Source organism: Bombus vancouverensis, chromosome 3 (assembly GCF_051014615.1).
Source record: "Bombus vancouverensis nearcticus chromosome 3, iyBomVanc1_principal, whole genome shotgun sequence".
In the NCBI taxonomy this organism is placed as follows: domain Eukaryota; kingdom Metazoa; phylum Arthropoda; class Insecta; order Hymenoptera; family Apidae; genus Bombus; species Bombus vancouverensis.
The window spans coordinates 12,322,318-12,345,400 of NC_134913.1; the positions used below are offsets into that span (position 1 = coordinate 12,322,318).

General features: G+C 33.3%; 1 protein-coding gene across 1 annotated transcript in view; it reads right to left on the bottom strand.

The window, feature by feature from the left end:
- The window catches only part of LOC117154213 (proton-coupled amino acid transporter-like protein acs), a 40,810-nt gene that overhangs the window by 4,867 nt on the left and 12,860 nt on the right, over window positions 1-23,083 (bottom strand). Inside the window, exons 2-6 of the mRNA XM_033329004.2 lie at window positions 17,291-17,337; window positions 16,898-17,014; window positions 15,171-15,443; window positions 14,208-14,292; window positions 355-627 (exon numbers count right to left, since the gene is read on the bottom strand). Coding sequence (XP_033184895.1) covers window positions 355-627; window positions 14,208-14,292; window positions 15,171-15,443; window positions 16,898-17,014; window positions 17,291-17,337 — 795 coding nt within the window. The remainder of the gene's footprint in view (window positions 1-354; window positions 628-14,207; window positions 14,293-15,170; window positions 15,444-16,897; window positions 17,015-17,290; window positions 17,338-23,083) is intronic.

A 23,083-nucleotide genomic window follows, 5' to 3' on the forward strand; every position in this document is an offset into this window, starting at 1 on the left:
TTCCAACTTGCATATTTTCAAATACGTAGACTTTCGAATTTTCTAAATTTTGTAATTATCTAAATGTCCGAATTGCTAAATTTTCGAGTATTCCAATTTCCAAATTATCGAACTTTCGAGCTTACACTTACATCCCAACGAACATTCAAGAATCTGGTTTTCCAAATCTGCGATAATATTCGAATTCTCTAAACTTCTAAGCTTTGGAATTTTGTAATTCTTGGTCTCTCGAATTTCCAAATTTTTAAATCTCTAAGGTGTTCAGTTACGAATCTCGAAATTTTCAGATCTTCGGATTTCTCGTAATTTCGATCTCCAAACTTTCAGATATTGAAATACCGAACGAGTACTCACCACGCCAATAGCTTCAAGGGCGAATAGCACAGTGCCAAAATAAAGAGGGAAATTCTCGACATTTCCGATCACTTCTCGATTCTCGAACGACAAAGGCTCCCTGAAGATGTAGTATAATATTATGCCAAAGCTGACGAACGTAATGAAATTAGCGACCGTCGAACACGGCGCCAGGAACTTCAGGTTTCTGATCCAATTGACCAAAATTAAAGGTATCAAAATTGCCAACATATACAACCTGACATCAATGTCAGAAACGTATGTTTTCAATGCCTGAAAACAAAAAGAGAAACAATGTTGGTTAAGATAAAAAATCAACGTATTAAAAATGGAATTAATTTGATATTAATGATAACATGAGAAATGTTGATACGAATATAAACAGTTAAAGATGCAATGGAAGTTAGTTGCATGTTGCCAGCGATGATAGAAATGATTTTTCAAATTTCTTCGTTCGCAAATTATATTTCACAACGCAGAGAAAATTTTCAATTTTTTCAATTTTATTTTACGTAGATGTCGTATAAAATTAAAAACAAAAATATCTGCCAATCGTCTATGTACAACGTATACGTATTTTGACTTGTTATCGATCTTTTACACGTAAATGGACAATCACAGACATTAAACTTTCAATCTTCTCTTTACTCTTTTTATACGTTTTAAGAACTGACGTAATTCATCTTGCTATTTTTCTGAAATCTCGGAAGCTGAATTGAAAAATCGATTTACAATCCAATATCACGAGGATTTTCATGTCATTTTGATTCAGGGTATTAACAACCAAGTAATTCAGTATGAAAATTAATCGATTAATTAATTTAAACAACAAGATTCTCCTATATTCTGCGAGATTCTTTCTACATCTATCTATGATAATTTCTTTCTGATAATAAATACCTTTGGTGTACCTTTTGGTACAAAAAGATCTCTCCAGTGTACAAACACGAATGACAACTATAAAATGAGATAGAAAAGGCAACAATTACATTTGGACAAGTTTTAAGGTGAATATTTAATAATTGTGATAACAAGTATCAGCAACGAAATCAACTTTCTTTCATTCAATAGGACAATCTTTTTAATGAAAGTGATATAATGAAATTGTTTATGCTATCCCTCCTTCCTTAAGAAGATTGTACTATGATTTGTATTATGATAATATTCTGAAGAAGATACGAACACAGACTCGAGGCGTTGCCAAGAAAATTCAAAAAGAAACTCCACTCTTCCTTAGAATTATCCTGTAAATTATCATCAATTTGAAAATCATTTCACAGTGCAATTGTAAAAGAATTCGTATACGAAACAAAAATGACAAGCGTCGCACGGTTGGCCATTTTACACCGTGTAATTTCTATGATTTAGAATATTTACAGCGTTACAATACAATAAATTCAGGAATAAAATACGTTGGTCGCGCACGGCTCAGATTCTATCTGCAGGAAGCGATTTCTTGGCTGTCCTATACTTTCTACGTTTCTACACTGACAAACAATTCAGAAACGAACAGATCGGCAATTTCGCGTCATAATATACCGATATTACCGCATTACCTTTATTCGAAAACTTGAAAAAAAGCAGAAGAAGAAAGGAAGAGAAGACTCCTCTAGCCAACTTGCACAACATGCTAGTTCTTCAACAACTTTACGAGAACTGTTTTTTTCCGTAATTAATCAGACGGACATTCTTGCAGCGACTTATTAAGGGAATTACGCGCTCAAACTTTCAACTTCGAAGATGAATAGCACCGTCTCGATAAGGCTGAGCTCTTTAGAACTTGCATCGTGTATAGATGATATAGGAGATAACGTATAGTGGGAATTTCAATTTCGATACAGCGGCCTTAACGCGTAAATGATCGTTTCACGCAACACGCTGGAATTCTGCAAGTGTAACGTCGACACAACGATCGTTATCGGTTCGCAGTGTCGTCGATATCGGGCGTAGTTGCGTTTCGAATTCAAGGGCGACCGGAAATGGGCCGCGACTCCGTTCTTAACACATACCATTTACCATCGGCTCAACCTTCGCCTTACGTAATAGAGAAACGTGACGCAACGAACGCGATTCTAATAGGAGTTTCATTTTTGCCACGATACATGGAGTTTCCCGGGACGAGTACAATTTCCCTAGCGTGTTCCGTGAAAGAAAGAGTTTCTTCCCAATGGTAAACTTACGTAAACGTCATTATAGCAACGAACGTATTTTATATAATTATTAGACTGCGCACGTTCCTGCATCTATGAAAAAACGTAAAGATGCATAAAAGATAAAAATGCATGATACGCAGAAATATGTGGAATATTCAAAGCGCAGTGCTCGTTACAATATTTAATATTTTCTTGTAGAAAACACGAGGTTGCTTAAACATTCGCGATAGCAATTGTTGATAAATACGTGGCCATGGTAGAACTATTTATTTCAGAGGATAATTTTGAAGGAATTTGAAAGATATTTTTTGCTATGCAAACGTGTAATTATATTTCAAAATCCAGCACTTTTCATTTGCACGTAATTGCAGAATTTTGATGGAACCACCGTCTGTTTTTGATGTTGGAGTGAAAAATCTGGTTAGAAATTTGATTATCGAGGGATTGATCGAGCTTATTATTGATAAGAAATTACAAATTTTTGAATAACTTCGCGCCTAATTTCAAATGTTACAGATACGTCGTTGTAAAAGTTACATTTTAATCTTTTTGATAAAAACTTATCGCGATTGATTTTAAATTTCTTGTAAAATCTTTAACCTGCCAGAATATTAAGAATATCTTCATCATATTCGCGCACGATATTCTCATCACAATTATTAGCAACACGAAAATGGAAAAAGAATTACATGTTAATATGTCTTCCTGTTATTTTTCATCTCCTTTAAAGTCGAATTCACACGTCCACTTATCAACTATCAACTATCAACATGCAACCATGGCACTAAGGATACAAATATGACATCAGACAGTCTCCTTGTCGTAACAAAAACCAAGAATAAACTCATTAGAAAAAAAAGTAAACAGATCCTTTTGCGCAACCGAATTTGTTGAAGATTTCTTTCGTCGCTTAGCAAATGAGATACAAATACCTTTATAGTTCCAAATTTTTCAGAGAAGCTCTTCCGCCACTTTATTCGTATCGTTTCATAGAAAATTAGCATAGCAATGCGAAACGTATTCTCGACGAAAGGAAAGGAAAGAAATTCCACGTGTTTGTTGTGAACGTAGCTTAACGATCGTAGAAACATATTACGTTTCTGCCGATAAACTATATGTAGAATCGGAGAATCGCGTAACGCTTTTCACGATCGCTGATTTTATTGAGATCACGATAATTATGCGTGCTTCGGACGACGGAAGAACGTGATTGTCGTTCTTTATCGAACAAGTATGTCCACGTGTTCGCTGAGTAATATCTGAAAATCTGAATAGAATAAACATAACACGTAACGTAATTAATTAATGTAACGATGCTGAGATAAAATACGGTACGCGGACTGTAAAATCTTCGAACTGAACGTGTCTTTTCGGCGGTTATTTTCGTCGCTAAAGCGGAATAAGATGGCCATATCTCAGAGAAACGAACGATTTAAAAAATTCAACCTTATGAACATTTGTCCGGCCAAGGTCTCAACTGCAGTGACGAAACAAAACAAGTAATGGCACAGCCAATGCCAATTTTATCGCTTCCTGCGTGAACACATAGTAGTCTAACCGAAACTAAAAAGTAAACCAAACCTACTGCAATACTTACGATTCAAGCGCACGTAAATTAGCCCACACGGTAGTTTAAAAGTACGAAATTTTAAAAAAAGATGTCGTCAAAATCTACGAGAACGTGACGCATCGACAAGTTTCGTCGTACGTGGAAATTTTGTGCGTCTTATTTCCGTGAAGAACGAACCTCATTTTCGACTTCAACGACCTCGAAAACGTCCAAAACTGTCATTCTAGACAAATATTTTTCCGTTCAGATGCTACAGTGTTACACGTACGATGCTACACTATGTTGCACGTGGAACGTGTAGTAAGTATAGTAACGGCACATGCTAGTTGATTACACGTGGGCATACAGCAAGTGTAGTAATACCAGTTACTACGTACTAGGTTACACGTGAAACGTGCAATAAGTACGGTTCAGTATAGATAGTTATGGCTATGTAGGTAATGATATGGTGAAGGTACCGGTTACTGTGAAACGTATTTACTACGTATAATGCATACTGCAATTAATGGTAACAGCATACGGAGAAGAAGAACGTGATACGCGTTCTTACTCTGGAAAAGATGATAGAGATAGTCGAATAAGGTAGTACTGCAATGTAGGCGAAAGAGTAAAAGCCAATAGTAAAAGTAATGACATTAGTACTTGAAGTAGTACCATAACTGTAGTAAAACTGGCGAAGAAAAGTAAATGGTAAGAGTCTTAGTACACAGTTACGTTACGGAGGAAATATATTGTTACACGAAATGTTCCAGCCGGACGAACGCATTTAAATGTCTAGACGTAAATATCTTTGAACATTTAATAACATAAACTGTAAATTTACATACCATGCTAACGCCGTTTTACAATTTCGTCATTCTTTTGGTGTTCAGAATGATCCGAAGGTCATGACTCAGGCATATTCATACGTATTCCCTTGTCTGCTACAAGATGCAATAGAAAAAAATACGCCTTTCATACATAAAAGATGACGATGACCTTGGAAAGACTGAGAAAAAAAGCGAGCAAACGAGAAACCTTGCTCCATGATATTTCCCTTTGGAAATCATTTAATTCGAGCTACGGATATTTTTCATCGCGTTAAAGGCGACAGAGATATTTAAGTGGCCTGGCTGGCCCTAGCTGGGACACCCTGTATGCATACTGTCATGTTAAACATAGTAATATCCAAAATAAACGCTCCACTACGTATAGATTACTATGCGGTATATAGTTCGATAAACCAAGGAATGATAGATAAAACGTAGTACCATGTTAAATATAGAAGTATCAGAAATAAGTATTCCATCATCGGCACACTGCTTTGTTAAATACATCAAATTAGAAATCGTAGAACAATCAAGGAGGAAAGATAAAAAGAGCACGAAATAGTATATTATTGCAATAATATTGCAGTACAAATATTTCATTTTACTATAATATATTTTATTCTCAATGTAAGAATTTATTTCGCTATAGACGCGCACTACCATATCAAATATAATTTAAGAATCATAGTAATCTGCAAATAAATCGCTCGTTATATCCAAAACCTATAACGTCCCAGTTAATAAATTATAATATCCGTATAGAATAAATGAATGGTTCGCTATAAATAGCCAATTCTGTCAGACTCAGTATCACACAACATACCGCTGTCAACGTTTCTTTGCTCTCAACGTTTCACCAATTAATATACCGTATACAGAGTGTTACCAAACCGAAGGCACAAGCCAAAAGGAGGAGGATCTACATGAGAAAACAAGTAAAAAATATAGGATAGGATTTTTTCCTGTGACACCTTGTTCTGGCGAAAATCGAGCTTGGAAATTTATCAAGTATATTTAAAGTCGACTAATTACAGACTGGGTATAAGTAAATAATCAACAGGAAGTTATTTCACGTGCGAAAATATTATCAGAAATGCAGAATAAAGTCTTCCCGTTGCACACCTGGTTCTCAAGGAAATAGAGTTTAGACGTGTTTGGTTAAGGACTGATCTAGTACACGCGTATATTAAATTTGCATATTTATTCTTCTCTGAAAAGAAACTATCTCACGAAGAAACTTTATTCTGCACTTTTGACTTATTTTCAAATATAGAATTATCTCTTGTCAAGTCTTAATAACTTTCGTTCAGTCCGACGTAAGCCAAGTGAATATGTACTTGGCATATTTTCAAACTCGATTTTCTCGAAAACCAAACGTCGTATGAAAAAATTCCATTCTATATCTTCGACTTGTCTCTTCATTTGGAACACCAAAGTTCGGTAACATATTGCATTATAAAACGTACTTCACTCTGCTCAACGAAGCGAAATGTAAACCTCTTCGTTCCTGTCTCGAAACAAAAGTCCTCTAGACATCGCGAACGAGTCAGAGAAAAAGAAATCGTCGAATTGAAACGCCTTCTACATCGTGTAGATCGCCTTCAGGCGTACCATTTTGATTTATCTCGTTTTTTCGCGGTGACTCCACGACCGTGGCGGACAGCTCTCGCTATTCTAATTCTCTGACTTGATTCAGGATGTACGATTAAGAGGGCAGAACACCTTAATCAGATTACAAGGGCATCCACTGGATAGACAACGAGTTTAGAATCGTTGCTCGTACGTTAAGAAACTACAGCGGAATTTTAATCGTCCAAACTCGTTGAAAGGTAAATAGTTTACAATAAGGTTAAATTAATGTTAAAAAGAATTAATCTTACTCGTTGCTTAATAAATTATTAATTGATAGAACTTGGAACGAAATTGGTTCAACTTGTGTGATATTTAAATTCGGAATTTGAGATATACAGGGTGGTTGGTAACTGGTGGTACAAGCGGAAAGGGGGTGATTCTACGCGAAAAAAGAAGTCGAAAATATAGAATAAAATTTTTTTTTTAATTTTTCCATCGAGACAACGATCTACAGTGAGATCCGTTATAACGAGACGCGATAAAGTGCACGCGTACCGAGCGAAAATTCAAAGTCGATTTCCTCGAAAACAAAGCCTCGAACGAAAAATTTGTATTCTATATTTTCGACTTCTTTTTTCGCGTAGAATCACCCCCTTTCCGCTTGTACCACCAGTTACCAACCGTCCCGTAGATAAATGGAGTTTTACTGGAATTCGATATCAATTAATCGGATTCTAAGGTTTTAAGGTTTTAAGGCAAGAAAATTGCGAATCGCTTTACCAATCGCACTTATACGAATTTAAATTCAAATTTGTTAAATACACGTCTTCATTTCTATGCCTACAGATTTGAAATATTTCCGATCAAATTAATTGCACTTGAATAAACGCTTCTAATATATTCGAAATAATACAAAGCGACATAAAAATTCTCGAAAAGGACAAATAAATATATAAAAGTAATATTTATCATATTTATCTGACATATTGTGCAGAGGTGTTTTTAAACGAAAGAAAAGAACGAACTGAATGAAATATCGCTTGTTACGAACGGTACAATAGAAAATAATATGTTTTCTTGGACGGTTGACAATATGTGTAGCACACTGCGGCGATTAATTAACGACGTTATTATTATTGTTATTATCGTTATTTCCAATTTGTTCCTCGTGCTTCGATTTTCTATATTTTTCAATTTAGAAGTGGTTTCTGATATCGAGGAACAATCGACTGCGTGTGTTCCCTGAGGGTTTCAAATATTAGCGAAACCGGTTCGATTTCATTTCAGAGCGCACGAATGGACATGTTCTGCCGTGAAAAAATTACCCTCGAACCGATAGAGAACTACACCCTATTTCCTGTTGCAGCCAGATTGAACCGATTCCGATTGGTTCACGTGCGTTACACAACAGATCGAACTATTACGTTTAATCAGTCCTCGAGTTCAGCTTGGAACTTCCGTTTAGAACGCAGTCCTTTAAATCCTGTTCCTTCTTTCTTACCCAGTCTTATCATTATTTTTAAAAAATTGAAAATTATAGAGTGGTGAGTTTAATTGGTTGATTGGGAAATTGAATGATAGCCTGTGGTTATTGATTTGGTCGCTTGTTCTGTTATATAACAAATTATCGGTGAGATTTTTTGCTGTTGCTGTAGTCTGATTAGATGTTAAATATTTTGCATCAAGTGGTATTTATTATCAATGAAAGTAAACTTGACTAAACTTCGTCAAACCACTTGCGACAAACAAAAGATCTACGACATCCAATCGAAACCTATTCCAAAAGAATTGAGAATCGATTGGAAGAAACTCAAACAGACCGAAGTAAACCAGATTAAACTGAAACAAACTTCGTCAAACCATTCTCAACAGATTACCAATGCAACGTGTTCTCTGCGTCCAAAGACAAAGTATGCGTATGTACGGGAAAGAAAACGTTGCACAGTGAGGCGTTTGAATGAGAACTCGAGACAAAGGTTAAAAAATGCATATAACGTGCATTTTTCCTGAAACTTGATATTAAGTGATTCGACGTGAGTAAGAGTCTGTTTATCAGCTCTTTGTCAGCTACCTACTCTTTGACTCAGTTTAAATATTTGATGATCGAGTCGTGAATATTTATTATTCTTTGTATAATCACACACGGTGATGTTTAACTAAGCAAACCGCTGATGTGGAGAATAATCTTCCCATTTCTTTGCAAGTGTCATGCAGAAATCGTTTATCCTGTCTTCCGTTTCGTCAGATATTGCTTCGATATTTAGTAACGAACGAGATTTAAGATTTCAAAGACAGTTTTTGTACAGCTTCAAAAATTTCTTTCAGACAAGTGTGGTCAGAAATCCACTTTTTAACCAAGTCGATCATTATCAATGTATTTCGCTAAAAAGATACTGTAGCAAAGATTATGCAGCAATACAATACAGTACCTTCTGGGTACAAAACAATAAAAATTACAGAACAGCTGGAACCTTTTCTTTCTAAATCGATTTTTAAAGAAAGAAAGAAACTGTTAAACTGGAAATTAAAATTAGACATATCTCGTACTCAGACTCTCCATATTTAAGATGTTCCAAACGCTATGTGACAGGAACCAACAAACGAGAATATACAACGAACCAATTTCCAAGCGATTAGATTCATGTACAAACGATTTTCACAAATTCCATATCGATGTTCGACGAAATTATTTTTTGCATTAAATTTGCTTATTCACAGACTGACGAATATCATCGAATAATAAGATGAACATCGAACGACGATTATTTCGATTTTTGTCCACTGTCTGCCGCATTGTGCGTTGCCATGACCGTATCCCCTAGCCGATACTAGGGGCAAACGATTATCTTCAACGAAATTCCATCAACGGTGGAACTCGTTTAGAAACTGGACGAGGAATGAGAGGGCGGTGTACGTCGGTTTCGCCGTACACCAGTGCAAACTATACTACGCAATGTAATGGATAGTTAAGCGGCATTACGACACACGTTATTACGGCAAGTGGCTTAGAACGTTGGATGAAACGTTCGCGAGAACTTAGAATCCTGCGCGCTACCGCGCGTGAATGTCGAAGAACACTGGTTTCTCCCAAGGGAAATAAGGAAGATCATGACCTATGCCTGCAACGATGTTGCTTGATTTATTGACTACCCGGTATTTGGTATTTATTTAATACCCGACGGGCTTCGGAATTCTTTTTCAGAGAAGCACACCTGTTGGGATATAGAGTGACTCAGGAAAATATTTGAATATTTATTGTACGGGACTTTGCTGAATATATCGCAGAAGATATTCAAATTTGATTAACAGTTTAGTAAAAGGCAAGATGGTATGTTAATATTTGATAGGTGTTGGAAAATGTACGGAGATATTTGTTACGAGATATTCAAATAGAGGCTTGTTTTATCTCCTAAATTACTATAAGCAATATTTTCTATACCTTTGTGTATCGTGTGCATTTTTTGCATTTTGAAATTTTATAGAAACGTATAAAAAAGTGCGGTCTACCTATAAACCTTCGTTGAAATATCTTCAGAGGCTTCGGAAAATTTTGTTTCAATAACGTTCATGATACATGTGGGTTTCCATAAATGTTTGATATGCCACGTGTTCAAATAGTTTCATGAGTCACCGTAGCTGGTTTTGTTACGTGATGTGTCACAGCGAAAGGATTGTATTAGGACCGCACAGTTCCATATAGGAACACTGTATCGATGGAAGGTGTATCAGGTTCACTGAGTATGTTGAAATTGTGGCGTTGAAGTATTATCAATGTCTGTGATGAAATTGAATATATTAATATAATTGGACTAATATTTAAGTCATTTACATAGTAGTATTCAGTAATAATCCAATAATATCGACAATTGTAATGATACGTCAACATTGAAGTAGTTACATTGAGCGAATATCATTGAAACGTTAACATTAACATCAACTAAATAATAAATTATTTAATATCAGGTTGTTCGAAAAGTTCTCTTCGCTCTGTAAGGAAACATTTTTTGTTTTATGTTATTTTATTGAATTACGTTTGATCCATTCCATTCCATTACTACAAAATGGCTCATACATAATTCAATAAAATTGTGATATGAATTATGTATGATGCATTTTATTCCGTTACTACAAAATGATAAATCCATAAAATAATATAAAATAAAAAATATCGTGCATCTATTATTTCACTTATAAAACGAAAGAAACTTTTGGGACAACCGGTAACATTTAGTATATAAACTGTATTTATCAAAGATTTCATTTGAGATGAATTTTATTCTAATCAACATTTACCGCGATAAAATTCAACCGTGAAAATTTAAAATAAAATAAAATAAATCATTTCCATTTGTAAATCCTTAAAGACGAAAAAGGACATGTGATCGGAAATGATCCCACCCTCGACCGATATTTTTTTTTATTCGTCGTACGATTTGCCAGTAGCTCGGATTAAATAATTTAGTAAAGAAAGAGAACACTCGGTTAACTCTGACAATTGCGCCAACCATAAAAGGTCTAGTTGCCTGTCACTGAACGAGGCTAATGAACTTCTGAAGAATTAGCAAACGAGTCGATTGAAATTTTCATTTCGTTCCCAAGCGTGAGGGGAATTCCCTCGCTAGGAGAATGCAACAAAGTTATATAGCAAAGTATCGAAGCGGAATCTAGTGGAGGCGACCCTTTTTACATAATTTATAACAGGTCAAGCTAGTCCTTTCGATTCGATACAACAATGTAACAAAGCGCATAATCGTTATACATTGTACGGTTCTTAGGAGAACGCGGTAAATCCTTGAATGCTTCGTGAAATATCTGTGCAGTATATAAGTAGATAGTTGGTCCTTGAAAGTCCTTACTATCGACTGCATAATTTGCGCGCATGCAAGTAGATATAAAAGTAGTAGGTCCGTTTTATTTGCATAGTTACGAGTGCGACAGAAAATTGTAACGTTAAGCGAACGTTACGCGTCGAATGTAGGAATTCCAATGTTAAAGAAGAAAGAGAAAAATTGCAGACGTTGTAAATGTCAGGATGATGACTTGTGGGTTTCTTTTAATGAAGTAATTTATCGCATAATCGCCTTCCAATGGCACTTTTCGATAATAATCAGCAGATTATGTTTGGAAGTATTTGTTAAGATGTAAGAAACATTGCATAACAATATGAGAAATATAATATGATATATCGGAAATGAATTGATATCAAGAGTCAGGAGCGTATATTGGAAAGATATTTATTCAAAAATGTTCATAGACGTGAAAAATTTGGTAAGGAAACGTAGGAAAAAATATTCTAAAAAGTTTATAAAACACGCCAGAAAACGATATTTAACAAATTCTATTTGCCATATTTCCTCCTCGATTCTCCAAGTCTAAAACAATTAACCAGAATTCAAGCTCTGAAACCTTTAACGTAAAGTTCAAATTTACATTCACAACTGATCAAAAATGAAAAAGTCCTCCTATATCAGTGACATTAAGAAGATTAGGATCACTAAGAATAGTCAATATTATATAGAAAATTGAAATTAAAGAATGACTGGAGAAATAAAAAAACAAACCATTAAGCTTGAGAAATGTTAAAAAGCAAAGACAGACGGTCGACAAACCCACACGTTACAGACTCTAAACAGATACAACCTTGCTAAAATATTATTCCAGATACCGAAAGCAAGTGTCCTACGCTGAAACCAAAAGCTAAATAAAAGGAAATGAGTACTTGAGGACGCCTTCTAAGTAACTTCACGGTCAACGCTATCATTACTCATTGTACACGATTTCTCGAGCTTCTTCCTAATTCCGGTGACCAAAACGAGACACGTGTCCTCGTAAACAGAAACTTGACTTCATCCTGTCGCCTGATGAAATGTCAACGAACCTGAACCACGTATTATCACCTTGACTCACGAGGTTCATAACGACGCGACGCGACGCGTCGACCGTCTAATCGTTTATTCCTCGCGGCGTGTTTCCCTGACCTACATGCTTCTTTTTCTCTGCCTACACATCGCGTACACGGTTCTAGTCGCGCCGCTCGAGAACGGGATTCCTCGCGGTAAAAGCTGGATCAGCGCGAGTTTAACGAGAGTAGCGAAATCTCGTGAGTCACCGTTGTGCCGACGTTGCTCGGAATGATAGAGAACAGTGGCAACGAAACAGGTGATGTCATTTGGTCAGTTGGTAGGGGAACTAGATTCAGAGTTTTCCTCGCGGTTAGTTTTGTTTGGAAAGCAGAGTTTAGAGTTACGTTAAATTTAGCTGGATTCTGGCTGAATATAATTAGTTTTAGATGGAATTTAATGGTAATGGGATTTTGTCGACGTCACATGGATTTTGATTAAATTCGAATCGAAGAGAATTCTAATTGAATTTAGCTGGCATTAATCGGACGCCAATTAGAATTGCGAGGTTTAACGGAATTGACGTTTAATCCATGTTCAGTGGATTTTTATTAAGTTTGGTTGAATTTGAGAACATTCTAATTGGATTGAGAGTTCTCGCGATTAGATTGACGATGAGAGCTGGGTTTAGAGTTACGTTAAATTCAGCTGGATGGACTTAATTGGTTGCAACGAAATTGGAGTAGATTTGAATTACGTTTAATTAACATTAGGTGGATTTTTATTCAACTTAATCGAATTTATGAAGATTGTAATTGGACTGAGAGTTCGCGCGGTTGGTTTTGGTTGTCAGAAAGCTGCGCTTAGGGTTACATTAAATTTGGCTACATCCTGAGTGGATATAATTAGTTTTAGGCAAAGTTTGAGTAGGTTTAACGGAATTGGGTTTGATTAACGGTAGATCGATGTTGATTAAGTGTAACTGAATTTTAAAAAATTCTAATTGAGTTCAGTTGGCATTAGTATTAGTTAGTAGTGACAGTAACTAGGTTTAGGGGACTTTAGCTGAATTCTCAATGACTTTAGTTCAATTTAAGTGCATTCTATCTGACTTTAATCGGATTTAGATAGAGTGTGATTAGATTTGACTTGGATTTGGTTAATGTCGCGTAAGTTCAGATTGAATTTGGTTAAGTTGCGTTTGATTAAATTTCACTGAAGTTTAATTACGTTTAATTGACACTGCCTGAATTCAGATTGGGTTTAGTTAAGTTGGGTTTAATTAGGTTTTACTGAAATCTAATCGGATTTAATTGAACTGGATTTAATTAACTCTTATTGAACCATAATTGACTTTAGTTGAATTTGATTCGAGTTTTAAATTCAGTATAGTTAATTTCACACGCACTCTGATTAAATATAGCTAACATTAGCTAAGTCATAATTAAAATTCACTGATATTAATTACATCTAAATTTCCTGAATCTAAATATTCCAATTTGATATTTAAATCGGGTTTAGTGAACTTTAATTAAAATCTTCCCTTGTTCTCCGTTTCTTTGCTCTTAGAAATATTAATTAATTTATTTAACAATAAGTGAGGTTTGAATTCTTTTAGCGTTGATTTTTTTAGAAAAGATATATAAACATTTGTTGCTGTACTAAGGATGCTTGTTCAAGATTTTATAAATTGGAACATATTCAACGATTTCATCAGAAATTTTAAAAGCTGCCAGTCGATGGAGATGACAATAGTCAATGGCCCCTTTCAAAAAGTTGGAGCTTTTGAGTATTCTTCAAGTACGTTTTGAAAATTCGAATTTTTATGACAAAGATCGCTGTATGATTCTATGAATGATTTTAATTCTACGATGAATTTTGCGTACGATTAATTAATAATTGTACTAACCAGTTGCAAATTCGTGGCGATGAATACAGTATAGACGCAGCAAGTTCCCAATTGATATACCATAAGGAATGCGTTTATCGTGTGACTGCAAAACAAAGGATTTATCTGCCTTGAAATTTCCGCAAGGTTCTCATTGTATACGCGATAATCTCGATCGCATGCTTACGCGCACGCAAACGCAGCTCTTTAGTTATTTTTGTTATCTACACTGTGATCCTGACACACTTAATACAATTTTGATATTTGATATTTAATAGTGAAATAATTTTCAGTATAACAATACCGTGTTTTCATAACATATTATAACGTATTATTATAATAATTATAATGGTAGTTGTTATAACGTATTATATAAAAATAATTATTTAAATATGAATAAATATTCAGTCATTCGCATAATAAAATAAAATATAACGTAAGGCAAATTGAAAATCCTACATATATATCTATACTAAAATATTTTTAATCTTTTATTTACAGAATTTCATTACATAGATCTGTTCAGTTATTAAAAGTTCGCTAGTAATTCTAAGAATCGTATCACAAATTTCCACTTATTTAGCTTTATTAATTACTAAGATGCTTTAACTATTAACGTAAATCTGAATTTGCCATATTAAAAACTTATTCGTGTATTTATTCGATCATCAAATGACTATTTTAAATAAATGAAAATTATTTTATACAATCGTTAATTAGAGATACGCTTTCTGTGAAAAGTCAAGCTTTAACTTTAGCGTCTTTAGTATCATTCGACTTACTAAAACTTTCTTAATATAGTTAACAAATTAAATATAATATTTAATATCATACGTTAATACGTTTTATAACATAGTCTCTATGTATTGACGAATGATTTCTAATGTAACGTTTAGAATCTCTCGAAAATTAAATTCTAAGCTATTTATGAAGTAAAAAGTAAATATTTGATTAAAAATGAAAATTCTGTGTGTAAATACTCACGTGGAAGCCTTAGCAAACCGCCTGAACGGAGCAGGACCTTCCAACAACGCAGCTTCCGCTGTAGCAGGGTAACTTAACGAAGCTACCCTCTTCCTCTTGCAAAGCTCGTACTCACAAGTGACAAGAATCCGCATACAATAAGTACAGAATAGACCTATGATTATTGTTGCCACTATACCAATACCGAATCCAGAATGGTAGAAAGCCTTTGGCATAGCAAGGATTCCCGTACCCAAGCTGCCTTTCAGCAGATGTAGCAACGTCTCCCAGCTCCTAAAATATGCAGTATTTTCTTCAGTTTATTTTCACGAAAATTAATAGGAAAGGAGAAATTCTTATTTTTTCATGAATGGTTTTCAAGGGAAATAATAAGGTAATTTTAAAGAGAGAAAGAAATCTCCAATAAAAAAAAAGGATAAAAGATTCTGAAAGAAAAGGATTTTAGATAGAAAATGAAAACTTTGTACTGTCTCGTTAATAGGGTGAATGCAGATATCAAGAAAAATGTATACTTTATTAATTGATAATTCCTAAAACGAAGAAGATGGGTAAAATTAAATTTCAATTCCTCGACGCAGTGCTGGAAATTATCCATAGAAATAATTGACATATTTTAGTAGTATTTAAAAATGTACCGTCTTAATTACGTTAAAGCCGAATAGAATCAGATTAGATTAGATATAACTATAACTTTCCAGGAACTTAGATTCCAAGACAAAACGTCATCGACCTTTTTCCACGCGTGTCAGCGTTTCCAAGTTATTTCTCCGAGGGCAATCTTATTCTTCCGTTTCGTGACTAATCGCCGCAATAAATTACCGCGTAATTTGTATCCAGAGAAACGCGGTCAGAATAAACGAAACGTCGTCGTTTCGAATGCGCACCGCGTTCGACATTATGCAAATGCAGGCGATTGCGTTAATCTACCGAACGATATCGACTTACATTTTTCCTCTCCTCTATTTCCTCTTTCTTCGTTTAGAACCGATCTATCCGTCCTGATCAAGTTCGATTTGCGTGAATTTATTGGAAAGAAGAAGTACAAGAGTAAACCCAGTTTTATGAACTTTGTATGTGTTAAAACAAGCGCAAAAGAGACGAAGAAAGCGCGAGTTTGGAAAAATGTTGTAAAGCCGATACCATTTCCGGGAATCTGCTAAGTTGAAATTAAATAAAATAATAATATTAGAAAGGAAGAAGAAAGAAATATACAAGGTGTCGATAAAATCAATAAAATCGACAATAAAATCAGTTCATATAAACATATTGCCTATTCGACTTTGTTTTCGAGTTATAACGAGTTTCCTCTCGAACGAACTGCATTTGCATATCTTCACGAGATGTGTTCAAAGCGACCTCTTTGCATCCCAGCACAAGATTAGTAGAGACGTTTCTTTATCATCTTATTCTCTCCTTTTTTTCTTCTTATTGCTGGAATTTTCTGGAAATCTTGTTTATGGATAGGAAGGTAAAATTAATCTGACTACTGTCGTCTTTCAATGGAATTACTGCAATATAAAATTCGCTATAATTCGCGAGGTTAAATAGGGCATATGTTTATATGAACCATTTTTATTGTTTTCGCGTGCAGAATCCATCGGTTCCCCGACATGCTGCAGCACACCCTGTATAGAAGGAACAGAAGAAGAAAATGAGATAGAACGTAAACGAATAAAGTGTATGGGTAAATAAATGGATAAAAAGAAGGGAAATTAACAGATACTTACGTAGTTGGATGGGTAACATTTCTGTGAACGTAAGGATCGTAGTCCTCTTCGTACTCCTGCACGCTTTTCTTCTTCTCCTCGAGCTCCATAACATAGATGTTGGACTTGTGGTCGTAACTGGAATCAACGAGGCTAATTGAATCAAATTGAATTGACTTCGCAAAGTATGAATTTACATGAAAATTTTGCAGTCTATTTGTCATTAATATTTCCTTCTAGCGTACAATATTTTCTACGATCAACAGTTCTTTTTAATATTTAACGTTCTTTAGAATCGGTATTTTAATCACTGATACGTTTTGCAATTAGAAGACCAACATTTTTTTATTATTTTATCTGTCTATTTAAATTTGAAAGTAAATTTGTTATTTAATAATAATATCGTGAACATACCCATTTTGGTTGTTCTTGGATGACCATCCTTTAGTGTCCAAAGCATCCTAAAACACAAAGAAATTATTCATTAAGTATGGATTCTATGACGAATTATTATGATTAATATTCATGAGAATAATGTTAACGTAGAAAATTAAGAAATGTCTTTCCATCAGATCCTGTAATTTCGCCTTCGTAATATCAAGCCTTTGTAATCATATAAAAGTACATACATACATAGCTGCTATTAAATACGTATAATTTAACATAATTAACTATATGAATGCTACAATAAGCCACTGTTCTCGCGTACAGTGTGGCGCACATACTGGAACGATTACTGCGTAAATAATAATTTTAATTTGGCGTGATTAGCTTTTTTTTCAAGGAGGATAGAGAACATACGAAGATCAAATCAAATAAACAATTTATTTTTTAAAATATAATCTTTTTAAATATTCTTCAAATATAAAAAATATTAAGATACAATATATAAAAAACATGAATAAGTAGTGAGATATTTTAATTAAAAAAGCGAGATGTTCCATATAAAAATCGCATAAATTATTGATTTTACCTGACACAGAATATCTCGAAGAATCTATACACAAGAAAACAAGTATGTTTTAAAAAAACAATCCCGACCTTCGTATATCCTCTACGCATCCTCCTATAAAAAAGTTAATCGCGATAAACTATGTTCCTCTGGAAATCATTTAACTTTTCTGTTCTGCAATATTTTTCGTTAACATCGTTATTTGCACAGTAATCGAAGCGATTCCAGTTACACGCCACACCCTGTAGAAATAACACCTCTAAGATTACCAACAAATTATCTGACCGTGCAACTGGCCGCAACGAAACAAATCTGCTGTCAACGGGGATTACATCTCGTCGATAAGAATCAAGAAACGTCGTTTTCCGGTGTTTACAATCCGAACACGGATTTACGCGGATTTTTACGAGAATCTTCGTCGTTTCGTAATTCACGGCCCATCACGATGAATAACGATTGCACGAAACGATAAACGTGACTTTCATACATTACAAATCGATCAACCTCAATATTCTTCGATAATAAGCACATCAAACGTGCATAATTTTGCGTTTAGTCTGCCTTCGTGGAACGCGCGGTGAGTCCTACGATGATATCTCTCTTTTTTTTTTTTTTTTTTGCTCTCGTGAAAATAATATCTTGCACGTTTACGAGGAATAAACTTGATTTTATCGGAATTGCGAGTGACATAATACGTTGACATTTGCAATTGTTCGAGCGAATTAAAAGATCGATGCAGACGTTGTTTGATTATTCGAAGGACAATTTTTATAATATTCCTGGTACAATGCAAAAATATTCTGTTGATCGAGTTTTAAAATTCCAATTAGATACATTGTTGTAACTTTGTTATTTTTTAGTTGTATTATACAATTTTCCAAGGACGCTCTTACGCTTTCAAATTATATCTTCGGAGAAAAATTTTTCTTCGAAGAATCTGTCTTTTTTTTTCGCCTGAATTCGAATGTTACGGAAACAGAATAATGAAAAAGAGAATAATAAAATTTATTGTTGAAACGATTAATTATTGCGCGAGTGAGAAGTAAAATTCTTGTCGCCAAAGTTGTTATTCGAAAGAAATATTATATCGATATGTTAATTTAATTCACTGCGGTAGTTACTTGGAAAAGTCAACAAAGTCATTTTCGAGGCAATTTGTGCCGATGTTCCAGACTGTCGAAAAACATTCGATATTCTGAAACAAATACTCCAGAAACTATTCCATTGCCTGATACATCTCAGATAGAAAACACAATAAGAGAAATGAAAGAATGTAGAAAATCAGGTGAAAATAAACGAAAAATATGATTGCAAAAGATCCACAAACTTTCCATTATCTAAGCCCTAAACAATACTCCATACGTATATTGGAAGAAAACACGACACATTGAAATCTGTATGTTTCTCACAACACTGAACCATAATCGACGTCTAACAGTATTATGTCACTGCTTCCTTTTTATTCCTAATCGACATATTAGTCAAGAAATAGATTGGTTAAAAAAAAAAAAAGAAGAGAAAAAGACAGCAATGCAGAAAATTGACAATTTATTATAGTAAGTTTGAAATTTAAAGAAATTTAAGAAATCAAAATTATTGACAAATTTTGAAAGCATTAAAAAGATTATTTCATAGTAGAATATCGTTTCATTAAAAATTAGTAAGAAAAAGGAATTATTGAAAAGTTTCAATAAATTTAAGAAACCGCGATATCAGAAAATTTCGAAGTTATTTAAAAAAAAAGAATCACGTATTATATTATTGACAGAATATTTTACATTTTTATCATTTCGTAATAATAATAATAGAACACTATAACAATAAACGATGTAATAATAACGTATTGATTCATATTTCTCAAGTTATTAAGAAATTATAATAAACGAAAAATTTCGACAAGAGCTTTCGACAGATATCTTCGACTCGGACCTAATCGTACTATGCAAATTATTGCTGTTCAAGGTTACTCATTGTACGTCTCGAATAATGTCTCAACCAAGTGATGGTCGACTTCAAGAATGATCTATTATGAAAGAAGGTTATATAGATAGAACTAAACGGCGTTACTGACATCGACCAAGATCATCTACCATCTTTGATGAATCACAGAAAATAGTTCTTTATAGCTGATCAGGATTCTTGATTATGCTTCTTGATAGTATGACGACATACGCTAACATGCAAAACATTTCAATCATACAGTGTGTTGACTATACAGGAGAAAAGAAAGTTTAAAATTCATATTATAATAAATACACTATACTAATACTAACTTCAATGCACTGAACATTTCTTATTGTATGAATAACACTCGTCTATATTATATGCATACGTAATTCAATTGTTCGTGTCGATTAGATCTCTTTTTTTTTCAACTACAGTGTATTTTATCTTATTATTGTCTTTGTTATTGTTTAGACATTTTATCGTACTCCACTGTATATAACATTCATAATAATTTTATTTGCTATAAAAAATTGAAAAAAAAAACGAAAATCCAAAGATTTATTTCTGCAAACGTATAGAAATTGAAAATATACAAAATATGTACTATATAAAATATTTTGTCATTATCAGAGAATCAATTTTATTTTATAACTTCAAATAAAGCAGATGGATTATTGCAGCTTGTAATATTGTTACTTGAATTAACAAATATTGTTAGTATCCAATTTCGCAAATAGAAGAAGAATAATAAAGAAAATTGTAAAAGTAGGAAATGAAAAGGTAAGTCTCTAAAGAAAGACAAATATCAAACATCAAACGAGAAGTTTCAAAGAAATGAGCAAAACCTCTTAATATTTGCAAGACTAGAGAAACGATAAAGAAGATTAACAAAGTAGAAAATGGAGAAGCGAATCTAAGGAAAAATTAATATCAAAGGACACAAAGAAAAAAAATTGGAAAAGGAACGTAAAAACTAATAAATATTTAAAAATATTAAAAAATATAAGGAAGATCAGGCAAACAAGAAGTTGAAACAAAGTAAAATTAATTCCAAGTAGTGTCATTGCATTGTTTAAAATTTTTCCACCATGCTGTACATTTGCAAATGCATAATCGCGTTGTGTAACATAAGCACGGTAGAAATGGCCAAAAGGGTACCGCGAACTCGTACCAATAAATATTTCCAAGTTTCGCAGATGGCCACATTTCGCGGTCTCCCTAGTGGAAATTTCCGTTTACATCGATTGCTCGATGGTCCCTGATCCTAAACGATTATGACATGACTGCCCGTTATCGCTTATCCGGCAAAAAAAAACAGCAAGATATTCCTGCAAACAAACACCTTGCACTATCAATAACAGATTTTTCTTAATTTTACCTTGTCTCAAGTTGTTTGTTTTGTTTTGTTTCCCCTGTATTTTTTTAATATTTTAGTTTATAGATTTCTTGTTCAAAATTTTCCTTTTTTATATTTTCTTGTATGCTTTGATATTTAATATTTCTTTCTTACATAGTATACATGCTTATTTGCAATCTTGTTAATTACTTGTTTGATATTTAAATTTCTCGTTAATTTGTTCAGAATTTTCTTATTTTTATATCTCTTTATATTGATAGTTTGATATTTGCTTTCCTCTGAACTTACCCTTTTTATTTCCTAATTTTTTCATTTTCTTGATCTTCCTTTTTCCTTTCTTCTTTGACATATCGTTTACCTTTCATTTTATTATTCATTACCTTTCAATTCTCCGATATTTGACATTGCCGATACTACGCAATCTTAGGAAATTTTTAAGAAAGGAGTGTAATTTAATTGATAATAATCGGCTTGTTAGATAAATATTTTTCCTACTTCTTTACGTCACAGTTTCGATTAACGAATAGACAGTGAGACGCTGTAAGTATAGGATTATGGTCTTAAGATAAAAAGAGATTCCTCGATAATAGATTACCTACTTGTTGTTCATTGTGCAATCGAAATCTTTGCATGAATTCTGCTGAAGTGGAAACTACATGTAATCTTAATTACTGATAACATCCATAACATTCGAAATGGCAAGTTAACTCGATATCGGTATTATCAATATTTTGAAATTCATAATTTCTTGACGAATTCATCAATTAATATAAAATAAATTAAAATTAATACAAGAATTAATGTAAAAATTAATGTAAATATAATTTAACGCTGAATTCAATTAAATTACATATGTAAAAAACGTATTACTGTGTATTCAAAAATTGAAGAGAATGTTGAAATATGTTAAATAAGCTTTACTAGTTTCAATTATAATTATTTAATACAGATATTTCCAACTGACTCAGTCGAAGTGGCTATTTAACTATAATTGCTCATTATGTATATATATTTGATAAACAATTACTCTGCATGACAAAACGTCATTGTATCAGACTAACACGGTATCGATAAAACAAGACAAGATTTATGCATTATTATCATATATTATTATCTTATATTATATTCTTTTCTTTTTATTTAACATAATTCCGATATACGATATTTGCAGATTATCTAATATTATATGTAATATTCTGTTGAAATGTTTATGCGTTTTAAAAATCAAAATATTCTTCGCAAAATATTCCAAAGTAGTACTTTGCAATAAGAAACACTTGAAGAGATTCAACGATAAGAATGTAATTATGAAAAAAGTTTTATTACACTGAAGAATCACGGGATTCTTCTTTAAAAAAAAAAAAAAAAAAGATATATTTTATAGATTAGACTAAGGGCTTAGGTCGTATTAACGATACGAAAAATCAAATTTTTCCTACGTAGATAGATATTCCTTGAACGTCAGATAGGAGATATTGTCGCATCACTGAAGTCACAAAAGATAGCTATACGTGTCTGACCAAGAACGTCCCTATTCACTGATTTGCTGACAAAGCAAGCTCGTTCTTAGCTTCTGATATATACTGTTGATCATAAATATCTGTCTGTTGTATTTAGCGAAGAATTCTAACAAATTTTACTTTATTTGCTTGATGTTAGAAGTCATATATAATACGATGGGAATAATAGATTTATAATAAAATAAGTAAAAAAATAAAAGCAATGGGAAAAATGTTACTTATATCAAATTTCAGTAACTGTCCTAATACTTATGGTCGACATTGTCATTTTTCTAGTATATATGATGCGTTCCTCTAAATTTTGCATTAATTTAAGGATGATTCGAAGAGAGACAAAAATCCGAACAAACATTCTGTTCTTCATAAAACGCTGATGAAAAATGATTTCGAAAGACGTAATAATGCAAATAAATATTCTATTTTTATATTAA